At 39.3% G+C, this 21,734-nt stretch overlaps 1 protein-coding gene and 1 long non-coding RNA gene across 3 annotated transcripts; both read left to right on the forward strand.

Annotated features, from left to right (window-relative positions):
- Positions 1 to 3,289: 3,289 nt before the first annotated feature.
- Positions 3,290 to 16,450, forward strand: LOC101158132 (transcription factor E2F3). Of its 2 annotated transcripts, none has more exons than XM_023964331.2 (8): positions 3,290 to 3,880; positions 5,932 to 6,052; positions 7,708 to 7,838; positions 10,232 to 10,320; positions 11,558 to 11,716; positions 12,315 to 12,429; positions 12,693 to 12,831; positions 13,526 to 16,450. In XM_023964331.2, exons 1-8 carry the CDS (start codon positions 3,599 to 3,601, stop codon positions 13,822 to 13,824), a joined length of 1,335 nt encoding a protein of 444 aa, XP_023820099.1. In that variant the 5' UTR covers positions 3,290 to 3,598; the 3' UTR covers positions 13,825 to 16,450. The 2 variants fall into 2 exon arrangements, with proteins under 2 accessions (XP_023820099.1, XP_023820100.1); XM_023964332.2 differs by lacking the exon at positions 3,290 to 3,880 and adding an exon at positions 3,944 to 4,205.
- Positions 16,451 to 16,528: 78 nt separating this feature from the next.
- Positions 16,529 to 21,734, forward strand: LOC144984530 (uncharacterized). The gene is made up of 3 exons (XR_013648291.1): positions 16,529 to 16,677; positions 17,339 to 17,502; positions 21,160 to 21,734. It is a non-coding gene; the product is annotated as an uncharacterized LOC144984530 (long non-coding RNA).

Genomic DNA, 21,734 nt, shown 5'->3' on the forward strand with positions numbered 1-21,734 from the left:
AAAAACCGTGAAAAGTGTTTCACATGTAAAGTTAAATAAAGAGATGCTAGTTGAGAATTTTGCCAAGGATAAAGCATCAATTCATAAACTGATCAAAGAAAATTCCCACACTGCCTTCATTTTTTGCATAGAGACAGTTTGGCAAAAAAAAAAAAAAAAAAAATTTAGAACAGAAAACAATATTTGTTAAATGTATGTACTTTTGACATCCAGTGTGTCCCCTGTCTTTGCCCACAAGTGGCTGGGATAGGCTCCAGCAGCCCTGTGACCCCGAAAGGGAATAAACGGCAGAAGATGAATGAATGAATTAATATTTAGCAATCATTTTTAGTTTAGCATTTCAGAATAAATGGCCTTTTAGGACACACTGTTATTTTAACTATTATAAACAACTGACAAACTCAGCAAAAGTGGACTTTTCAATTGTCTAAATAAAACTGTTTGATTACAATTATACTATTTCTCACTCCATTTTATGGGGCTAACGGGGATGTCCAGGGTTTTTGTCCATGTGGATTAACAATTTGCCTGATAAGATAAAATAAACAACAACATATTAATAACCAATACTAAATCAAAAAGAAAGAAAACTACAAAAGAAAAGAAGTGAAAAAAATTAGACACAACAAGCTAAGAAGCACATTTAGGAGACATACATTCAGGTGCAATAAGATTATAAAATTACTTATTTTGCTTACTTACATATGCAAACCTACCATGATGATGTTTTTTGTATCTCTGTAGATTACCTGATTGACAGTATACATCCTCAAATAGTTATCGTTTTTGCTGTTTACAACCACCTCATGTCACAACAAACACAGCTCTGGTTTATTTAACTCTTTTCAAGGTTATGTTACTTTTGTTCATTTTTATTATTTTTCCTTGCATGTCTCTGTTTAAACCTCCTGTCATTCTGTTTTCACAGATGCATACTGATAAATTTGTTGACTCATTGGACTTATTTGAGGTAATGCAATAACTATACATTTTTCATGCATTAAAAATGAATGGATAACCACCATACCATGTTGGTGGCTCACTATATGTTTCAAGTGTGAAACGTCTTAAATAACTACATTTCTTTCCTAATTCTCTGCTTGAACTGATATAAATGTACTTATTTGTGATTGTTGATCTGAATATGTTACCAGAATCAATCTGTTCAGTAAAAAAAGATGAATATTGCACACATGGAATGAATATTGCATACTCATGGTTGCATAAAAGTGCAACCAGAGCACAGTCAACTGTCGACTGTGTAGTGACAGGGGATTAGTGGCTTATGTTAAGACTGTGTGTTGGGGGTGGATGGACCTCAGCTCTGGGGAAGAAGCTGTTTCTCACTCTGTCCGTGTGGGTTCTGATGCTCCTGTATCTCTTTCCAGAGGGAAGAGGTACAAACAGTTGGCGTCCCGGGTGGGCGGGGTCTGCAGCTATACAACCAGCCTTCCGTCGAACCTGGCTGTCGTACACTGAGTCGAGTTGTGGGAGAGGTCCTCCCACAATCTCCTGTGCGGTTTTCACCACCCGGGCCAAGTCTTTCCTGTCTTGAGCGGTGCAGCTCCCATCCCACTGTAGCACTCAGACAGAGGAGGCTTTCTATGGTTGCTCTGTAGAGGTTCCCCAGAAGTTGATGTGAGAGTCGTCCTTTTAAGCTTCCTGAGGAAGAAGAGTCTCTGTTGAGCCTTCTTCACCAGGCAGGATGTGTGCAGCGACCAGGTGAGGTCGGATGTGATGTGGATCCCCAGAACGTGATGTGGTCCACACACTCCACCTCCTCCCCATGAATGACCGGGGGGGGGGGGGGGGGGTACCGCCTTCCTGGACCTTCTGAAGTCCACATTGACCTCCTTGGTTTTATAAGGAGGTTGGACCTCCTGTTTTATAAAGGTAAAACAGTGTTTTTTTCCTCTTATCTTTGTCATTTGATTTACTATCATGGACTTGTTTTTCAAGACCTGCACTTGTGCTGGTAAAATAAAAACAACTGTTCAGAAGTTAGGAACTGGATGATGACAGTTAATGTTTAAAATTAAAATAAAAGGTTCAGAAAAATATAATAAGGGTGGGATTATATCGGGTTGCCTCGCTCCTTTTCTGTAAGGATTCTGTGGTTTTGTTTGGTTTTTGTGACTTTTGGTCAGGTTCTGAGATGCCCTCAGTCACACCAGTTCCTCGTCCATCATGATCCATAGATGTCGTGATTTTAGTTAATTGCCCTCAGCCTATTTAAGTGCATGGTTACAAGTTCTGCCTTGTCAGGTCACCTTTTTGTTGCGCCGTGGGTTTTGTCAATTTTCAGTTTGTTTATTAAATGTTTTATTTTCTGTCACCAAGCCTGGTCTCTTGCATTTTGGGTCCTCCATCACCAGTTCCTGACACTTTCAAACAATTAAATTCGTTTGGACAATTTTAATATTTAATGGTTTCAATGTGTGATGTACTGTAGGTCTAAGAGCATTTAGGACTGTTTAGGATTCATTGTAAATATAACTGCATTATTTACAGGTGTATGTGGATGTATGTGTGTCTATTTTTCAATCATTTCATGACAAATTATCCAGTTTGATATTGGCTTATCTTTGTATTATGTAGTTATATATTTCTGTTGATTGTCGTCTTTAGGTTTATTTTTGTTTTGATTTTTGTTATACACCATTTCCATATCCAAATGACATCAACCAAAAGCTGGTGTCACAGTGGTTTTTAATGTTGTACATAATTGTGATTGTTGTTTTTTTCTTTCTACATGAGAAGAAGCAGTTTATAGCATTTTTTAGGGTGTCTCTTTGTGATTTTACTATGGACATAGTAAAAAATGTTTCAAATATTGCACCATTGAATTGAATATATTGAAATGTAAGATTGAAAATGCATGCAGTTTTATTCACTCTTAAATAAAGGTTAAACTTATTACCCAACTTTTAATCACTTCTAACTTTAAGCGCCAAAATACACATAAATATCTTTGTCGTTTAATAACAAAGAATTAAAATGATTTTTATGGTTATTAACAAATCTATTACCTGCTTTCTTTACATTGGCATTCATATTTTTGAATTGTTTCGTTCCGTTTCGAACAGCCTTACTGTTTGGAGGAAAATGTGTTGCTGGCGCCACCTGGCGTTTACATCTGCAGCATGCAAGGCGTGACAAGTGACGCCACATGTTTACAACTGCCAATGAGCACGTGGCGAGACGAACTCTGTCCTCCAATTGGCCGGTTCGGTCGGGATGTGGGCGGGAACTCCTGAGCTAAGGCTCAATGGCGACGGACATGTAAATTTAGTTTGAAAATTCCCCGGGAAATCTGAGTTTCGCGGGAGGGCTCTTGAGCGCGTAAACCGTATCCCTTCATTCATCAGGCCGTTTCCTGAAGCCATTTCTAGTCGGTGGAAACGAGAGTTGCGCTACTTTTAAATCCGATGCATCTGCCTAAATGCACCTTCTTAAGGAAAATTTACTTTTAAAAGTCGATCATTCAGACGTTTATCTACACTTTGGGCTGATTATTTTTGAAATCATTGCGACGGATTAGCGGCCGCACGGGCTTAAAAGTTGAGAGACAAGAGAGGGGTTACCCTGAATACGCAAGATGAGAAGAGGGATCTCCTCGGCTCCGGACAAAGTGATTTTAGCAGAGGTCGGGGGTTCTCCTCTGGACAGTAATATAATTTTAACAGCTCTCGCGGATCGTTTGAACCCCGGTCAATCTAACGCTACGTATATCCAAATAATAACCACACCACCGCCTTGCAATATTACACAGACATCAAATGTGTGTTTATCCGAGGCTCAGGTCAACAACATTTACACAACTCCACAACAAGCGGCGGCGAACGGAGCAGGACAACGACCCGCTCTGGGGAGACCACCGGTAATAACACTCAACATTTTTCACGAACCCAACATAAGTACGACAAATGTTAGCTCGCTAGCTAGCCGAGCTTGTTGTTAGACAGCTAACGTTAGCTGCTTAGCCAGGGCAATCCCACGACTAGCGATGTAGCTAACTAACTACCGCTAGCTTAAGTTACCCAAACAGGCTGATTTAGAGTCTTTTCGTCAACTTTCTGGGGGCAAAACGCCAGCTTTAGCTAGTTTTGCGTGTACAGAAATGCCCCCCTGCCTTCTAAGATAAGACTCGCTAACTTCACCCAGCTCAGGGTCCTCTTCACCTTTGCAGCCAGATGGAAGTACTGGTAAGAGATGAGTAACGGTAGCGCTGGCCTAGTAGCTGCTGTTGGTGTCTTTATGTGGGATTGGAGACCTTGGTTGTTGAGTTTTTCGGCCCTTTTCGTAGCTTTCTACCGACATAAGAGGAGGGGAACCTTCCTAAATTTGAGCTAATGCAGCTGCTTTGTTTCGAAACTACTCAATAGATTCCTCCAAGTGGGCAAACCAACTTATAGAAATATTAGCTTTCCAAGCTAGTAGCGCCATAAAATTAAATTTTTGTCAAAAATAACTCATTGCTTGCCTTTCCCCCCCTTTATTTTGTCGTCTGGTTTTGACGTCCTCTGTGACTTAAGTGACATTTTAGTTCCTTTCAAGTGAAGGAGAAGTGAAACCCGAGCTTGTTGCTTTGGAACTAACTGCACGTTTCATGTGTTCTTCTCTCTACATACATGCATGAACCGCAGATAAACGAGTTCAGAAAACATTTGGGTTTCTGTGTTCTCCACATTTCACGAACCCCCCCCCCCCAGCAGGCTGCACCTCAGACTGAAGCCACGAGCAGCCAGACAGACTCCTGCTGATTTTTTTAAAATGGCTGACACTTTGAAGGATAAATTATATGCCATTGCAAGTTTAGTGGAAGATGCATCTTCTCTGTCCTCTGAGGAGGAATCATCCCCTAGATTCATTTGTTTGAATCATATTAAAGACCCCAACACAGAAAACTGATGGTTTCTGGGTCCAACTCCATAGATTCTAGTTGGGTTTGTAGGTTCAGGAAACAGGAAAGCAGCAACTCTGCTCTTTATAGTCGCTCTATTATGGATGGTTACCATGAAGACAATAAAGTCTCACTTGATTTGATTTCTTTTTATTTGTAACTCATACAATACATTTTGTGCGTACTTGCAATTGTGTGTAAAATTGAATATTAAAAACTTACAAAAAGTAATTACAGTTTCTGCACACGCACCTGGAAACTACTGCAGCCTAATCTAATGAAATGGTACGGACCAATCGCCTGACACACACACACACACACACAAAACCACATTCACACACACATCAGATTTGAGACCCTGTTGACGTCTCCAGATTTGTGTGTAAATAATGCGTTTAAATGCTGCTAAAAACACGAGTTCATAGGAGTGGGGTCTTTAACAATGACTTAAGTGTGCCATTACAATGTTTTATAACATTTATTTTGGAGTTTTTGAATCGGGATATCCTGTATTTCTTTTTTTTTTCTTTATTTTATTTACGGTTCTTTTCCCTCGGAGACCATCATGACGGTGTCTTGTTTTAAAGCTGCTTGAACGCCAACTGGTCATGAAGTTTGAGGTGAAATGATGGCCGTCCCGCTCTGATTTTCAGACTTGTGCATTTTTGTGGTCTTTCACACAATCTGGATGCATAGATCATACATTTGTTTAGATTTTTTTAGAATATGGTTACACACATATCCCAAAGAACCTGCTGATGTTCAGAATGTCATATGTCCGTTCTGAGCCACAGCTGCCCACACGCTTTGGGGTAAATTTCCGTCCAGATGCTGCCTCTGCACCTCTGTTCATAGCAGTTGGTTTCAGGGGTGGGGGCGAGCCCCTCCCCTAACCTGATGTAAGTAATAGTACTAATGTTTTGGGAATCGTCTGACAATTCAGCTTCAAACTGAGCTGAGCAACCCTGGAGATGAAACTACCAGCATCTGTCAGAAAACCATATTTTCTTATAACCCTTTTCCTCCAGGCAAAGAGGCGGTTGGCTCTTGATGAATCAGACCACCAGTACCAGTTAGAACCAGCCAGAACGCCACGCAGCAGAGGGGGGGGCCCAGCGGCCAACGGGACGCGCATAAAGACACCCAGAAGTAAGGCGATGTACTTTCAGGCTGAAACCCTCGACTCCACTTCGCACACCGACTTCCTGGCTCTCATAGGTTTGAACAAAAAGGAATAAAACTGAAGACGTCACCTCAGATGACCAGCAGTTCCTCTGATTGAAACAAGTATTTTCAACTTTCCAAAAACAAAACAAGGAACTTAAAAAAGTAAAGCACAATGTTTTTTTTGCCTCTAGAATAAAAAAACATGGTTTTGTAAATGCAGGAGTACAAATCAAAAGTGAAAGTTCAAAAGCATTTTTAATATGAAAGAACAGATTTCCTTTGTCCTTATTTTTCCAGTTTAGTCCTAGCTAACCCTTGTTTGGGATGGAATATGTTACTTGAAGACACTAAAACGGTGAGTTTTTGCAGAAAACCGTTGGTTTCTCGGTCCAACTCTAAGGATAAATGACCAAGGAGGTTGAGTGAGAACCATCCTGAAACGATGTCACGTCTCTTTTGACCCACATTATGAACAGGGCTCAAAACTTTGGTTTCATGGAAGCGGTAGATTCTCCACATCAAATCCTAAACAGACTAAACTTGTATGTTTGCATGGATTCTGCAACACATCCTTTTATTTAGCATTTTTTATGATATCTAATAAAAAGGTAGCATTAAAAACATATGGCCATCCTAAAGAGCTTTGCTTGAATAGTTGAAACAAACTGCTCAGTATACACAGTTTGCTTACAAATATGTTTTGAATTATTAAATCAAAATCAAATGCAATGATTTTTGCCACCTTTTGCCCTCCCTGGAGAACAACAGCGTTGTTGTTGTTGTTTTTTTTTTAAATTGTTCATGTGTGGAAAGCACTGAAGTCAGTTGCACGGAGGTAGGATCTTTTGAGGCGCCTGCAGCCGCAGCACTTAAAACCACAAAATCCTCTGTGTTTGACTTACCGCTCTGTCTGAAGGCCAGAAATGCAGTGAAACTGGGCCAAGCTTCAAAGATTTCAGCCTCAAATTTAAAGCTTCCAATGTAGAAAGCGAGGTTATTTTTTCATTGCAACAACCTGTTGTCTAAGAAGTTTTAAAAGATGTCCACACTTGGGCTCCTAGACTTGTGGTAAATTATATCCAATTTCAACATCAGGTGCATTTCTTAATTTCTATCTTGCAATGAACGATCAAAACTACTACATTACTGGAATTCAAAAATATATAATGATCTTAGTTTAATCTTTTGCTGGAAAACAGAAATATGATCTGTTGTAGAATAGTCACATGACTGGGCTGCACGGTGGTCTAGCATTTACAGTTAGAAGGTCCTGGTTCGAATCCCAGCTGTGGAGTTTTCATGTGCACTTTGTCATTTGTGGGTTTTCTCCGCCGTCATCCTACTGTTCAGAAACATGCTTTATAAGTTCACATCTCTAAATCGTCCCTAGTTGTGTGAATGTGAGTGCGTGAACAGTGGTCTGTCTCTCTGTGGCCGTGCCGTGTACCCCTCCTTCGCCCAACGGTGGCGAGGATAAGCTCCAGCAACCATGTGACCCCTAAACGGGATTAAGAGTGTTTGGGAGATGGACGGATGGCTGGTCACCTCGATTTAAGAAAAAAACAACAGCTTTTTAGTTGGCATTTGTGGAATTAAGAGTTAAGAATAACTTTGTTTTTCCTCTTTATCCTATGTAGCACCAAAGTCTCCACCAGAAAAGACGCGCTATGACACTTCCTTGGGCTTGCTAACAAAGAAGTTTGTGGACCTGCTCGCTCAGTCATCCGATGGTGTTTTGGACCTCAACCTTGCAGCTGAAGCCTTACAGGTACAGTTATAGACAGAAAAATCAGGAGTGGACATAACTGATCTAAGCTAAAATTCCTGCTTTGTGCAAAAATTATCTGAGAAAAAATGTCCAACCTGATGCAGAAAGATGTATAACAACCATTTAAAAAGTTCACTGAAAGTTACTTTAATCCTAATTGAACTTTGCAATACAATCATGTTTAATGTATATGAAAAAAAATGCATTGATATTCGATGTACACAGTTTTTAAACAATTATGCAATAAAAGAAATGCAGTATGTTTAGTTGGCCAGAACATGATTGTGCTATTAGGGAAAATAATTTCTAAATATCTTGTTTTTTGGGTTAGTTTACAGGGAATTTGACAAAATCTGAGTGCAGCACACTTATATACGGCTAAATACGCGTCGTAGTGAACACTCGTAGTGAACAGACGGTGTGGGCTTCTTGCACTGTCTGCTAGAAGTTAGACAATTGGAGCGGAGTTTGTGTGGGCATCCGACAGACATCCTGCAGGCAGTTGCTTATCACCTGCACACCCTGTGGTTGCAGCTCGTTACTAGGCCTGCACAATATACCGCAAATTTATCGTTATCGCAATATCCAGCTCTGCAATATGCATATCGCAAAAGACGGCGAATATCGCAATAAATCGCAAACCCAAAATGTGTTAAAACAATCTTCTAGCAGCTTGAAGCATTTAACGAATCAAATAAAATCCCTTTATGCTTTGACCAATCTGATGGACGCCTTCCCATTGTTGACCAATCAGATGGAGGCCTATTATGTTAACCCTGGTCCTGAAGAGCCTCAACCCTGCCTGTTTTCCAGCTCTCCTTAACCAGCTTGCTGTTGATTGGCTGACTCAAGTGATTTCACATCCTGATTGACTGAACACACCTGATTTTGGTTATCATTATCGAGCAGTCTAGGGAGAATTGGAAAACAGACAGGGTTGAGGCTCTTGAGGACCAGGGTTAGCCACCCTGACGTTTGTCCCCCATGTCCATGAGGGTCATTTGGAGTATAATTTTTAAACTGTTGCAATGAAATGGGAATGATGTTTTTGTTTATTTTTCTATTTGTTTATTTACCGCAAATTTATCGTTATCGCAATATCGATCACTAATATCGCATATCGCAAGTTTTCCTCATATCGTGCAGCCCTACTCGTTACTAATGACTAGTGTCGTGTTGAGGACACCGAACAACAGCATCACTCCTACGCCGTAAGTGCGAGTAACTTGCGTTAATCTTTACAAATATTATAATATACGGGTCAACCATCTGTACAGGTGCACCCGAATAAGGCTTACTTGAATTTCAATAAATTCATTTTTACGCAGGTTTCTTTGAATTCACAGTTCAGTTTTATTAAGAACCAGGTTTTAGCCATGAAAGGAGTCATGCCATCAACAGCATTGGATGGAGGTCTAATGCTGTTAGATTGGTTTCTAATGCACAATACTTTAGTGTTTATTTTGTCCTTCATGTTTAACTAAATGGCTTTCAATGACTTCCATCCTGGAAATGGAAGACATTGAAAGTGCATTTTCAACATAATATGTAGCATTTTACATAAATGTCGATTATATATAGTCTTGGTTATGTAAAACCTTTTTTTCCCACTTGATTTGAATGTGCATTCAATATATTTGATAGTTTTCTGTCTGCACGTGTAAACCAAACACAGTAAGGACACAGGAATCATGTAATGAAGACCTGAGATCCAGGGTAGTGTTGAATATCCACGGCAACCATCGTCTACTGCCAGTAAAGTGGAGATCAGCCGTGGTGTGGTGTTTTTGCAGACATCATTCCCCACAAAGCTAAAGCTCTCACTATCACTGCCACCGTGTGTGCCAGAGGTTTTGAAAGTAAGAGGAAGTTTGGAAGGAGCATCAATACTTGCAGCCCTTGTCCAAAATAGGGAGATGTAGAACTTAAACATGCGGAACAGAATATTCTGTTTTATATACTAGATTTCCGAATAATTTTGGAAAACATACTTTCAGTCATTAGATTTTGGTGTGAATCTATACGAACTTGGGGACAGAACTCCAAGAACTCCAAGGGTGGCCGTGGTGCAGCGGTAGGGCAGTCGACCCATGATCGTAAGATTGCAGGTTCGATTCCCGCCTTGCACGCCCATGAGTCGAAGTGTCCTTGGGTAAGACACTGAACCCCACCTTGCCTCTGGTGGTAGGCGGGCGCCTGTGTTTGGCAGCGGAGCGGCCACCAGTGTGTGAATGTGTGACTGGGTGAATGGGTCTGTGACTGTAAAGCGCTTTTTCCTTGTAGGAAATAAGGCGCTATATAAGTATACGCCATTTACCAATCAGGCCTTGAATCTCTCATTTTTGTAGAATTTTACTGTTGATGCAAGTAAATGACTGGAGTCTTCTTTTTAGGTACAAAAACGGAGGCTGTATGATATTACTAATGTACTAGAAGGTATTCATCTGATCAAGAAGAAATCCAAAAACAACATTCAGTGGATGTAAGCTTTTTTCTTCTATTGTTTTTCTCGTTTAAACATGCCTTTTATATTTTCAATAGAAAGGGCCACAAGCTTTGTTGTACATCTGTTTATTCTAATAAATGTACATGAGGTATGTGCTTATTTATGCTTTTAAAGGGCCTATATCATGCTATCCTTAAGCCTTTCAGGGCAAACTATATCTACACACAGTGGGGCAAATTCCATTCGAGCGTCGCCTCTTCCAGAGTTGGTCGGTTTCATCCAGACTTTATTTATCTGGATGATAAATATTTTCCACGATTATCTTCATCGGCGTTTCAGGATATTTAATCGGCCAGCTGATGCAGTTTCCCCGCGTACAACCTCGGTTACAGCGATTTAGGAAGCGGTGGAACCAGCTGTTGCTCGCTGTTAAATATTCTTTTGCTGCGTACTCTTCATCTCCGCCCCTCCTCAGAAATTCCCGCAGCGCCTTTCTCAGATGCAAAAGTCTCCTTTAAGTGTCTTGAGTTGTCTGAGCTTTTTGTGATGAACCAGAGGAGTCACATGACTAATAAAAAAAAAATCTGCGAAAATTAAAACACGAATAGGTGGGGAAAGAAAATTACAGACCTCTCATCTTTTTAAGTGGGAGAACTTGTACACACAGTGGCTGAATGAATACTTTTTTTCTCCACTGAAACACTAAAGGACACATATTTTAATGAAATATGAGTTATTTTCGCAAGCTCCTTTTCCTAACAGGAAGTAAAAAACAAACAAAAAAAGAGCCGCCCCAACAGCGTGTCTGTGTTTCGCCCACGATAGCAAAAACATTTTAACTTTTGCAAAGATGGATGTGCATATTAAAGGAAAGTGTTCAGTCCATCGCCACCAGCTCAGCAGAGAGAGTGGGTGTTTGTGTTAGCCTGGGGGCGGAGGCTGCTCCCCACTTTGTGATGTCACAAGGTGAAGGCTCACTCGCTTTCATAGATTGGGAGGGGCTGGTGTTCAGAGAGCAGGTTTTGAGAGGAATACCAGAAATGCATTAATGGAAAAGAGAAAAGTTAAAAGCTCAAAAAGTTTATCTTTGGATGATATAAGCCCTTTAATTCTGTCAAAAGTTGAAAGCTAAGATCTAAACCCTTTTTTTTTGTACTCTTAAATGAAATAAAAACGGAGTGAAAAGCTTAGATGCCAAATGAGCTTCCATAGAGAAGACAGTTGGTGCTAAATCTGCTCTGATCGGCTGTCCTCGCACTCTTCTCACTCACAGGGGCTGCAGTCTGTTGGAGGTTGAAGGGGCTCTGAGCCAGAGACAAAGACTGACAGCAGAAGTTTCTGCTCTTGGCGAAGAGGAGCAGCGACTCGAACAACTCATCCAGAGATGCTCCCAGGATATGAGGCACATGAGCGAGTTGCCCAGCAACCAAAAATATCCTTTAGTTTCTGATAATGTATTGGTTTCTTAGGTAGATAAACTTGTAGTTTCATTTAATCTTTATCTCCCAAAATCAAATTTCTGCTTTTCATACCAACTGCTATGCAAGCTTTATTATATGTTAGGTAATACCTGACTTGAAAAGGGCTTTAACTCGGGTTTAAATTGTTTCTCCACTGAGGTTTTGCCAAATGTTTAAATAGAAAATGTGCCAGAATTCGATGTTTACACTGAAACAGTGCTGTAACTCCCATAATCTTTCTTAAGGTGCAAGTAAATTACTTGTGGGGTTTTCAGTTCGAGGATTCTTAGTTATGTTTGCTTGCATAAGAAAACTGACATTTCTATAGAGAAATATTCGAAATCGATAAAGATCAATAAAGAATTACTTAAGAATTAATTACTTAAGAATTAATAAAGAATTACTTTATTGATCCTTCACATGGCAATTAGTGCGTTTCAGTAGCATTGTAATCATAAAAGAATAATAAAATTTTTAAAAACTAATTACAAACAGTACAGGCACCCATGTTTTTGTCAGCTTGATGCTTCTTTTTTGTTTATTTTTTTTCTTTAACTTTTCTGTTTGCACGTATGCTTATGTGTCATATCAAGACATCAAGCAGGTGGGGAGCCTGAGAGACCAAACTGTGATTGTCGTTAAGGCGCCGACAGACACCAAGCTTGAGGTCCCGGACCCTGACGAGGTGTGTTCATGAGCACAGAAACAGACGCCTCACGCTGCTGTTATTTAGGGTTTTCTGTATTTTTGAAAACACAAAATTCCATGTGCAGTGTGTAAGAAATGAATTTCGTTTGAAGCGCTTTCTTGCCAATTTGGATTGATTATATCTATAATGACGTAGATACGTTTTGTCAACACTCTTGTGCCTCCTCATTTTCTTTGGACCTCTGTGACACTTTTCCTGCAACCCCCACTGTTCTCATGTGACAATTTGTTGTCTCCCAGAGTTTATCCATCCACTTGACCAGCACCAAAGGCCCAATAGAAGTCCTGCTGTGCACCGAAGAGAACGACATCGGAAGTCCTGTGAAAAATGGCGGCGCAGACATCAATGGGAACTCGCCCTTCCTTAAAGTTGTTCAAGGTCTGTTTTCAGCTGGATGTCATAGTGCAGCCGCGCTTCATTACCCATATCTATCCAAGGGCCGCCTCTTGTTCCAGCTTTTTTGGGGTTTGAAAAAACTCCTATTATTGCTGGAGTTTTGTGTTATTGCCAGGTTGCATCATTGTAACAAAAAATGCCTTATTACGGCACTTTCTCTTCTTAAAAAGTCAGGTTTGCAAAACTGCCCCCCCCCCCCTTACCTGAAATGTGATCTGAATCTCTAGCACATTTACATTACATCAGCGACTCTTTGTACTGGTACAAAGGAAGGGATTTTATTTCTCTGCATTTTTATTTTATATATATATATATATATATATATATATATATATATTATTTATTATTATATATTTGCACAACTGGATCCCATCATCATCCATCCTGCATCAGGCTTAAGCTGCAGAACATTTAAAATCAAGGAATGCTTAACAATAGACAGCTGTTTTAACCACACTCCTGCAGTCACAGTTCATTCTTTTTTGTTTGTTCATAAAAAGGTTCAGAGATCAGAAGTATCTTTAGTTAAAATAACAGTGAAGGTGTTTATTAACCCAAAAGGTTCATTTACAGCCCTGTTTAGAACTATGAACTTCTGTTACGTTGAATCTTGTGAACATTTCAGCTTTTACAGAGGTGATACCAAGTTTACATTTATTTATTTCTTTGTCAACAGATTCCAGCTGCACGACAACTTCCCCCAGGACCTTCATCTCTCCACCCGCCTCCTCTTCCAACGCCGTCTCCGTCACCACCCTCTCCCCCATCTTGTCTCCTTACACCAGTCTATTGCAGCAGACAGAAGACCAGATCCCATCATCCTTAGGGCCTTTCTTGAACCTTGAACCCCCCATTCTGGAACAAGATGAATATTTGTTGGGTCTAGAAGACGACCAGGGAATAAGCGACTTGTTTGACGCTTGTGACTTTGACAAAATACCCTCACTTGGCTTGGATGACCTTCTGTGCAGCTAGCATTCGCTAAAAAAAAAAAAATGGAGCAGAAACGCAGGGATGCTGGAGCCGAACGCCATGTTGTCCATGATGTTTCCACTGTTCCAATGAAGAGTACCCTGCTGTTTTACACGGGTGGTAGAAATGTCTGAGTTTGTCTCAGAAACCAACAAAAGCAGCAACCTGTCTTACACCTCCCCACACCACGTGGCATTGCACACGTGTCCTGGTTAATAATTGGATTTGGCACAGCAGTATGATCACTCAAAATAAAATATGAAAAGCAGGAAAAACCTTTTTTAGAAGAAAAATCTCTGTAGATGAAGTTATGGCTGTTTTAGTCTAAAAACCATCATCTGTAATGTGTTCCTGCCATGTGCTATGGGGAAGAATTGTTTTGAACTGGGTACACCAATGGTCTGTGATTGAAGGCGTATACTGTTTTTATTGCTTATTAGGCTTGTTTGTGTGCAAATGTAGAGAAAAAAATTAGAAAGTAAAAAAAAATTTTTTTTTAAAGTATTTGCTACCCATCTATTATGACTGCAGGTAATAAACGGTTATGTGTGGAGAGCAGAGGTTTCTGTCTGCAAAAAGGATCCCACAATAGAGCGTTATAGTATTGTGCTCTAAACTCTTTTTTTTTATTTTTAATGAAGCATCGATAGTCGACGCTCTTTAACCACAGAGATTGCCATTTCTAGTCAATTTGTCCTAAAAGAACCTTCAAAACTTTTGTGCAATGATGGAGAAATTTTGCTTAGTTTACACTAGAAAAAGCCCCCTCCCCCCTGATGATGATGAGGATGTATGAACATCTCTTACTTCTGTCATTCAGGACTAAAATGTTGAGGCCTGTTGCCATGGTGACACTTTCTGTAACGTGATGATGAAGTTGGGTGAAAGGCTGTCCTGTTTAATATCTGTCCCTGTTTTTGTTTTGTGTTTTGGTTGAAAGTAAATGCATTGTAGAATGTTAAGCTAGCTTTATGGTCAGCTAAAAACGAAGGATCGCCGCTAAAAGAGACTCAATTTAAACACGGGGAATCATTTCATGGTGGTTCCCTAGAGAAACACGTCAGACAGGTAATCTTTCTGCTGCTAGTGTTGACTTTTACCCAATTGCTTTTGGCTTGAGCTGTTGTGTGTGTGAGTGTGTGTGTGTGTGCAGGGTAATTAAGTTATAACAGCTCCAGCTTGCAGAAGAGTTGGCTAGCCTGCAAGTTGATGTACAGTTTTCTATTTCTCTTGTTTTCCAACGCACATGGTACTATAGGCTACCTCTCACTAAATGTTGAGCAGCAGTTAGTGTGTACAGGGCAATGCCATTATGAGAGACGCTCTCAAGCCCCCACTTTTTCATAAATTCTGCTTCCTGTGAGTTTAGAATTTACACTCAGGTGTAAGAAACCACATGTAAGCCCCTTGTCGCACTGTGATCTATATATTTGTTCTTTTCGGAAGGATGGCAAAAAATATAATGTAATTCCTAAGAAATTTCATCTTATTTGTGTGCAAAGGTATTTTTCTTTTTCTTTTTTACTCTAGAAATGTTCTTACAAACACCCTAAAACTTATTATTTTTAAAGAAAAATCTAATACTGTCATCAAAAGCATCCCAACTTCTCGATGGAGCGAAAACTAGTCAAACTAATTTGAATGCACAAAAGTGTCCTCTTCTATGGACATTTTATTTTTTTATTTTTTTCCACAAACCGTGTGTGTTTTTAGGTTTAAGATGCATCCCCCCCCCCCCCCCCCACACACACACACATCTGGTTCTTGGACTTTAGTGCCACGCTTTACCACTTGTGTAGATAGAACTTTCTGCCATTTATTTCAAGCTACCAGAATCTTATTGAAATATTTTTGTGGTGGACATGGGAATTTTTGGAGCGATTGTAGTTTTTTCACAGATTTCCAATGGAATGTTAAAGATTTTAATACACCACTAAAGCTAGGGTTTTATATCATGAGTGAGTTGGTGTTTCTGCTTGTTTTTCCTATGGTATGACTGTTGCCAGGAGCTTTGTGGCAGTGAAAGAAGACTCCCAGGCTTTTGTTGTGGAGTTTGCATGCATTTCCTGGGTACTCTGGCTTCTTCTTGCAGTCCACAAGCGTGTGTATGATTAGGTTGATTGTGTAGTCTTGAGTTGTGAGTGCGTGCGGTAGTTGGTCTCTGTGTGGCCTTGTGATGGATTTTGGTGTCGGTGACAGCTGGTCTGCTGTGCTGCTGAACATTTAGGTGGCTATAGAATAAAAAGTTTATATTTGGGTCTTTAGAACTTGCATAAACTTAGTATTAGACTAAATCTAATAAAGTGTAATTCAAACTGAAGTGGCATTGATGGACACCAAGAAAAAAAAAGGAAAACAAAAACTCGTGTTAAACTCTACTATTCCATAGGAAATCAACTTTTCAGTAACATTTCAATATTGCTGCCTTGTTCAACCAAATTCAGAAACTTTACAGTCACGATGCATGAATGAAAAAGCTGAAATTTCAAGTAATTGTCGATTAGTTACAATTTTGATATCAGTTAAATGAGAAATTTAAGTTTTGTATGTGTGCGATTGAAAAGATTTGTTTTTGTACTATGGGTATTTGTTATTAAAAAAAATGAATAAAGGAAATATAAACTACAAATTGTTTTGTTTATTTCTTGTAGCAGTATTAATTTGAAGTCATTAAATCGCGCTCAGCATTTGAACGCTAAATTTTTGTCCCTCCCGTCTTTCCGTCTATTTCCGAGAATGGCGCAGGAGAAGTTGTGACAACTGTCCTGTGGTGTAAACAACAGCAGTTTATCAATTGGGCGCATATTTGACCCGAAGATTGGATTCATTGGACAATATAACCACATTACGATTCAGGTAATTTACACAAATAGTAGATACAACTCTTGTGTTTTACAACTGGTAAGGCACGTGGGCAAGCTGGCTAATGCTAACGGTTGTCCTATAAAATTGTACTACAGTTATCCGTGTTTTGACACAGGAATTGCATTCTAAGTTACTCAAGCAAGGGTAGTGCCGTTACTGACTTGCACAAATATCACATAAGAAGGTTGGAATAGTTTTTTTTAATTTTTTTTTTAGAGCCAAATCGTGTTTACCTGTTGTCTTTTTCAGTTTGGCTTATAGTAAGTTAATTTAGACTACGTTGACGGGATGACTAAAGAATTGTTTTGTGTTTCTTGTGTATTCTAAATATTTGTTATATGTTTTATATTTGGAATCGGTTACTTTAAGCAACCAAAACAAAAATAGAATTAAGAAGATAGACCACAGAAATGTATGTGTATATATCTTCACATAGGCATATCTAACTTAGGATGGTTGTTCATGAACTGATTAGAAAATGTATATTCATACTTGTACATGTAGATGTAAATCATTCAAATATAATTACTCTTAATCATAAATGCACGTGCTAATTTCAGATAAAATTCTTTGAATGATTGCTTTTAACAGAGCTAAGTTATCTCTGTGGATTCTGAGTCGTTCTTTATAGAGTCGAACTGTGATCTTTCAGATCATCATGCCTTCCGCCTGCGACCCCGTGATTGAAGATATTGAGGACATGGTGTCTTCCACGGACCCCACCCCCCATGAAAGACAGTCTGCGAGAAAGAACATCATACCAAGGCCCAAGAAGAAGAAAGAGCTTCTAAACGACGAAGAGCTCCAAGCTGACAGGTACGCCAGAATATGCTTCATCTGACTTCATCTGATCTGAGTTTGAAACTGACAGTTTCTAAAGATTGTACATGTAGACTGAAGGACTTCAAGTATTCATTAAAAATAGTGCGTACGTTTATGTTAAACATGGGCCCTGTGGTGTTTGTCTCTAGACTTTAGTGTTCGTGAACGGCCATGTCTGAAATGGAGGTATGTTTCAGGGTATGTCAAGTTGCCATGGCAACTCATGCTCTGAACATAACCTGGTCTGGAGCAGGTTTAGTTGAAGGTTAGTTGGTTTTCAGAGAGGTGAAGAAGCTTGGCGTGTCCATTTGAAGATGATTTAGTGGATGATGATGAAGAGTCGGTCAACACACTCTTAAAATGCATTTTAGACATTGAGTCATGGATGGCAGAGAACTTCCTACAGCTAAACCAGGACAAAACAGAGGTTTTAGTGATCGGTTCTAAGGACAAGAGAGAGATAGTTTTATCTAAACTAAAGAATTACAAAACTTCTCAGTGTGTGAGAAACCTGGGTGTCATTTTTGCCTCTGCGATGAATTTTATCCCACAAATTAAAAATATCACAAAAACAGGATTTTATCATCTAAAAAATATAGCCAGAGTCCGCCCATTTCTCTCTCTTGCCAGCACAGAGGTGCTAATGCATGCTTTTATTACCAGCAGATTAGATTATTGTAATGCTCTGCTCTCTGGTCTTCCCAGAACAAGAATAGCAAATCTTCAACTGCTGCCAAATTCAGCAGCACGCGTTCTGACGAGGACCGGGGGGCGGGGACACATTGCACCGGTTTTAAGATCGCTGCATTGGCTCCCTGTGCAATTCAGAATTGATTTTAAAGTTCTTTTATTGGTTTACAAATGTTTTTATGGTCTCGGGCCTTCATATTTATCTGACATGATTTTAAAGTATGAGCCCTCGCGGACCCTGAGGTCCTCTGATACAGGCCTTTTGGTTATCCCAAAAGTTAGAACAAAAACGTACGGCGAGGCCTCATTCAGTTTTTACGGACCTCGCCTGTGGAACAGCCTCCCAGAGAGCCTCAGGGCTGCAGAGACAGTTCATGTTTTTAAAGGAAGGCTTAAGACCTACCTTTTTAATTTAGCTTTTAGTTAAATTTTAGGATTTATTTATTTATTTTTTATTTATTTTTTTCTTTTAACTAGTTTTATATGTGTATGTAAATACATTTATTTATGTATTCTATTAATTTTTAAGTTGCTCTTACTATTTCATATGCCTATTAAGGTTTATGTAATTATTTGTTTTTTGTCCATGTTTTATATATACTTAAATTTTATTCCTTTTACATTTTATTACACTCCAGTGTTTCCCTCTGAGGGATCCTCCACATCGGTGACTGACCCTTCTCAGTGAACTGCTGCAGTGGGATCTCCTGGGTCTGACTCTTTTGATCGGATCTGGGGGGTTCTGTGGTAGTGTTCTCCGTGAACTTGGGTTGGGGGGTCGCTGATGTGGACATGTCCCCAAAATATCGTTTCCCCACTTCAGGACAAAGCTTGGTCTCTACATTCTATCATTTTATCACTTTTTTATTTATTTATTTATTTTTTGATGTGTGTGGGTGTGTGTGTGTGTGTGTTTTTGCGGGGTGGGGGTTGTCGCACGGTTTGTCTTGTCATCTTGTTTTCAAATTTTATTGTTTTTTATGCACAGCACTTTGAGTGACATATGTTGTTGAAAAAGTGCTATATAAATAAAGGTTGATTTGATTTGATTTGATTTGATGAAGAAGCTCAGATAATACTTTTTCCACTGTGAGAGGGTGATAAGACCACATATGGATGTTGGAAAAATAAACTATGTTGATCTAACTTAATTATTTGCTTCAGTTAAGATAATTAAAAATCATTTTTTTGTTAAGTCAGTTTAAAAATAACAATTTGTTTTCAGACAGTTATTTTACTTTCATTCAAATTAATTCAATTAAGTAGGTGTAACTTTGGTGCTGCTGTTAGATCGGCACCGCAAGGGATTGTGGGATACCATTCCCTTTGCCTCTCTGGACGGATTTGGGTTTAAGTGTGGGTTTTTGACCAAATGTGTTTAGTTGTTTAGCTGTTTTACTGTGTTTTGCCGAGTTACTTTGTCCCACTTTGCTCAAGTCTCTGCACCATGAGTAAGAGGGAGGGAGAGGATGATGAGTTTATATAGCACCCCTACAGCCAAATGATGTAATGACAATGTCGATGAATTCTTAAATGGATTTACTCTCCAAATGTGTATCGTTCTGTTCTTTTTATTGTTATAAAAATGAGCATATCTGCCGGCTCAAACTTAGACATTTGAGAGTTCAAGAATTATTATTCCTTAAGGTGGAAACAATAATAATTGAATTGGAGTAATATGACATTTAGTTAAATAAATCTGTAAATTTGAGTTGAATAAACACTAATTAAGTTTTATAGACCTAAGAAAGTAGGTTGAATAAATTTAACTCAATTACTTGTTACCAATAGTACCAAGTAATTCATTTAAGTTGGCAAAATTGGATACGTTTTAAATATATGCTTCACAAGGAAAATGGAAATAAGATCAGAAACTCGTGCGTTTACTTTGTCTGTTCTTCTACTACAAGCAAAACTCTTTCTTCTTCGGATGCAGCCGTTTTACTTTTTTGATGGACGTATAATCTTCATAGCCGTCATTAATCTCAGACTCAGTCTCACTGAAATATAGCGCTCTCTTTTTTTCACCACGCGTTTCCATGGTGACTCCAGAAATTGGCGTTCCATTGAGAAGGTTTTTATGTACTTGACGTGCACCCGCATTAACCCAGGGTTACCAAGTCGAGCGTAATTACGCCAACTCATATCTGGTCTTTTGGAACTGACACACCCAGAGTAAGCAAGTTCAGGCGGATTTCAGCCAGAGTTCAGGGTTAAAGTCAGGGTAGTTCAAACATGCTTCCTGGAATACCCCCCAGGTATCTTAGCTGATGTGGACGTGCCTCCCACACCACAAAGATCCTCTATAGCGACAGGCATCACACTCATATCATTTAGTCATGCTCAAACTCAGGCGGAAATGGTGCTAATGCTGTCGTCTGGAATCAACTTTTAAATTAGGCATTCCCTTGAACATTCAGTGATCTCCAATGAAAAACTATTTGTCTTCTTGTGAGACTAAAGTCGGTATTTCTAGAAAACGTGCTTCTAAAAATATTGACTTGGGCATTCTTGTCGTTCATGTATGGATTTATGAATTGTTTTCCAGCTGTAATTTTTTTAATAACACATATCTTATTATTTTATTTTCCTAGTATTAATGGACTCATTTTACAGATTTAATTGATCACCAGTAGGCCTTTCAGTAATTTCAGAACATCTACGAAAATCAGTTCTACAAAAGTGAGTGATTTATCAAATTGAATGCAGTTTGTCTGTATGACTTTCCCATCACTAAGCCTCTGGAAAGGACACTGCAGCGGTGCAGCTTCTCATCAGCTTTCAGTGTTTGTTGGGTTTAAGTTTTTGTTAAAAGCCAGAAAGAAATCTTTTAGATTCTCAAGCCCTTTTCCTATCGACCGCTCTGCAACGATGCAGTAAAGAGAAAACTGAATTCGAGAGGACATTAGTGTTTAAGGAGAGCAAAGATTAGATGAAGATCCCTGTTTGCCTCTGTTTCAGTGTAATTCCTGGCATGCAGAAAATCTGGATGAAAACTTGGGGCTGCAGTCACAACAATTCAGACGGAGAATACATGGCGGGACAGCTAGCTGCCAGCGGCTACAAGATGACTGGTAAGAGGATGTTTTATGTTCTGGCGCTTTGTACTGTCACACACCTGTTGTCCTGAGTCCAGACAGCAACAAAAAAGCACAGTTTTAACGGAGTCACAGAAAAATAAAACTGCAGAATTGCACATCACTGTAGATGTCCATATTCAACACAAGAGGGCGCTGTTGCACTTAAAACAGGCTTTTTCTCCAACGGTGTCCCAAATGTTTTAAATAAAGCTTTTAGATTTACAGACATCAGGCTGGATGATATTAATCTCTATAAAGAAGATCGTATTTGTGAAGTAAATAAAAAAATCAGTTATTTCTCAAAGACGCCACATAAACGGCTGAATAATATAATCTAAAAGGTCGTTTCCAGACAGAAAGGACTGAAGATCACCGTCTGCTCTCAGATTGTCTTTTTGCATGTGTTTGCATGAGGACCAGACGTATAAAGTTCTACATTGGTTGGGTTTTCTAAAG

Source organism: Oryzias latipes, chromosome 16, assembly GCF_053564925.1.
Source record: "Oryzias latipes strain Hd-rR chromosome 16, Olatipes_Hd-rR_3.1".
In the NCBI taxonomy this organism is placed as follows: Eukaryota; Metazoa; Chordata; class Actinopteri; order Beloniformes; family Adrianichthyidae; genus Oryzias; species Oryzias latipes.